Source organism: Oncorhynchus mykiss, chromosome 16, assembly GCF_013265735.2.
Source record: "Oncorhynchus mykiss isolate Arlee chromosome 16, USDA_OmykA_1.1, whole genome shotgun sequence".
NCBI classification, from domain to species: Eukaryota; Metazoa; Chordata; class Actinopteri; order Salmoniformes; family Salmonidae; genus Oncorhynchus; species Oncorhynchus mykiss.
Window position 1 is genome coordinate 18,522,235 of NC_048580.1, and position 2,971 is coordinate 18,525,205.

At 38.1% G+C, this 2,971-nt stretch overlaps 1 protein-coding gene across 1 annotated transcript; it reads right to left on the reverse strand.

Annotated features, from left to right (window-relative positions):
• Positions 1–218: 218 nt before the first annotated feature.
• Positions 219–2,811, reverse strand: hoxb1b (homeobox B1b). The gene is made up of 2 exons (XM_021565005.2): positions 1,397–2,811; positions 219–1,074 (listed from the first exon to the last, which is right to left on the reverse strand). Exons 1-2 carry the CDS (start codon positions 2,013–2,015, stop codon positions 770–772), a joined length of 924 nt encoding a protein of 307 aa, XP_021420680.2. The 5' UTR covers positions 2,016–2,811; the 3' UTR covers positions 219–769.
• Between the last annotated feature and the right edge of the window lie 160 nt (positions 2,812–2,971).

Consider the following 2,971-nt stretch of genomic DNA (forward strand, 5'->3'; position numbering starts at 1 on the left):
TGGCATTTGTGCAGAGCCAAATTGAATTTGGGTAACAAATCTAGTGTGAAACCTGGCACCCTGGAGTTTGTTGTCATGTTTAGAAACCCTGGGGGTATTCTGAGGTGAAGAGGTCATTGGTAGCCACCCCATGTGTGGTGAAAGACTCCTCATGTCACATTATGCAAAGGAAAAGAATGGGTAAAACTCAACAGCAATGAAAGACAGAACATGATATATTTGTTAAAGTTTAATTTTGTAAAAACTATTATTAGAAATCAGTCATATGTGATTGTCAATATGAATTGCATTTCAATGAAAATTACATATTTTTCCATCTGATTCCTAATTTCATGAGTAGGCAGATTTAAAACAGTTTCAACAACAGTTAAACAATGTTGACTCCCAAAATACTATTTGCGTAGAAAGAACATCGAAGAAGAATTCAATTAGCTCCAAAGATTTAGATTTTCTTACAACATATCCTTATTGTCACATTCAATAAATACTTTATAGCCTACTGTATGGGAACATTTCATTCACTCACAAATGTACAAATCAGCACAAAAATACAGACTTTTCAAAACAAACATTTTATTTCTAACTTCTCACATAATTATCTAAATGTATTTGTAGAAAATACCCGTAAATAGTGCAAACATGAAACTAAATTGTTTGCAGAAATTAGTGCACCTAAACCCTGTAAACCTGCAGTATCCTTGAAAATGTGACAAGTAAAGTGCAGCACCATGAGTGCGGTAATTCAAATGTTATTTGTAAAACGATTGCTTTATGCGGTCTTCGAGCTTGGCGACACATCAGGAGATGAGGTGATCTCTCCCAAATCATTTGCCGGTACTGCTGTGTTTCGAAAGATGGTTCCTGCTTTCTCACGCTTTTTCTGCTTCATCCTGCGGTTTTGGAACCAAATTTTCACTTGAGTTTCGTTGAGCTCGAGAATAGCGGCAACTTCCACTCTCCGGGCCCTGGTCAGGTACTTGTTGAAATGGAACTCCTTCTCGAGCTCTGTCAGCTGCTTTGTGTTGAAGTTGGTACGGATTACATTCTGTTGACCGGGGACTCCATACTCTGAAACTGTAAAAGTGAATGAATGAATGAAGGAACTGATGGAATAAATAGCATTTTAAATGAAGAAATGAAAACAGGAATACTGTGATGATTGTGAGCAGCCAAGCGCATTTTACGCACTAACATGCAAAGCACAAACATTGATTAGGCAGTGTCTCTATAAATTCCTCATATATATATATATATATATATATATATATATATATATATATATATATATATATATATATATATATATATATATATATATATATATTGTAATGTTGTCTATAAATTAGCCTTTGTCATGACAGTGTTATTTATGACCCTGTCCCAGGAGCTAACAAACCTGTTTTAGGGGGATTCCTCTTAACTTTCATCCAGTCGAAAGTTTTTGAAGTTAAATCTGCATTGAAATCATCCGAATCCTTATCACTATATTGGAAAGGAACTAATCTCGAGTAAATACTCTCCAAGTATTCTGGTTGCCCCTGTTCTCCACTGCAAAAGTGCAGATACTGGCTGCTTGCTGCAGACCCTGGCTCACTGTTCCCTTCGGCCAGGGGCTCACTGTTCCCTTCGGCCAGGGGGGGCATGTTCGTTCCAATGGCTGACACAGGAATCCCAGGCGACTGAATGAAACCTCGTTCTTGTTCATGAATTAGAGCGTATTGATGAGGTCCATAATCCAAGTTTGGCCCTGTTGGCGAGCCATACACCAAGTTTCCCGTTGAGCCAAACTGGAGATCTATATGATGTAGCTGGGGCTGGTGCAGAGGGTGGCTCGAAGTCTGGTGCACCGAAGAACCACCAACTAACCGCCCATCGGACACAAAACTATCACTTGTTGAGCATGAATTGGAAGATAAGGAGGACCTGTATCCATGGTTTAAATTGTGGTGTCCGGCATTGGCATTGAATATGTTAGTCCCCCTGTTACAAATGGTATAATCTAAGTAAGAGTTCATCCTGTATTGTTATGGCAAAATTAATGAAGACGGGTCAGTCCACCTTAATTGCTCTTCCCTGTGCCCTACAACCTCTAGGTAGTATGTCAAATCTGTAAAACTGCCTACCACGCTCATATCACCTTAGTGACAGACCATGTGACTCACTTTACGCCAATGGCAATTGGGACCTATAGCAGTTTGTCAGGTCAGGATCGTCCATCAAACGTCTCACATTTACATGACAAATGCTTCAGTCAAACTCGCCCATCAATCTGATAAGAACAGAAACACGTCACACCACTTCTGCAAGGACCTTCTGGTCAGACTGAGGGAGAATGATAGTCTGAAAAAGTGAAAGATTTTAAAATTATTTCAATTTTGTCTCTCGAAAATTTAGAGTTTGAAGCAAACAGTTGATTTGGATGGTCTATGTGATCGAAATAGTATTTTGGCTGTGCTTTTTTAACAGTATTATAAGAGTAAGTAAGTTTAGTGAACTGAAATGTTTCCATTGTCATTCATGCAGTTAACAAGAGGATATACGATTGGTGTATAATACCAGACGTTCTCTATGAGAATTATGTTGCCCAATGTGTATAAGTATAGCAGCTCATGTGAATTACTTGATTAGCTCGGCGTGTTCTTCCGTCTGAGAGCTAATTTTACAGAGGAGTCTTGAAATTAATGCGACGATCAATCTTCTGCTCCTCTAAACGCTTGACAGCTGGTTCTCCAATTTGCTCGAGAGAGAACAAAGAACAGCCTAAATCATTGTGCCTTTATGGACTTTTAACAATGTATTATTGCGTATACTCTTTACTAGACTATACCTAATGTGGCCTATTTCATTTGACATATTTTAATATATTTGGTATGTATTTTACTCTAACTAGACACCTTTAAACTATATAGAGGTAGAGCAAGCTCTTTTTGATAACAAGATGTATATAAAAAAAAAACAGTTCTGCAGAAAG

What these genes read in the sequence shown, in the direction of transcription:
- hoxb1b (XM_021565005.2), bottom strand. Translation starts at nt 2,015, where the DNA reads ATGAACTCTTACTTAGATTATACCATTTGTAACAGGGGGACTAACATA. An exon ending in GAGGAATCCCCCTAAAACAG is followed by an intron (nt 1,075 to 1,396) that starts GTTTGTTAGCTC and finishes TCACTTTTACAG; the next exon opens with TTTCAGAGTATGGAGTCCCC.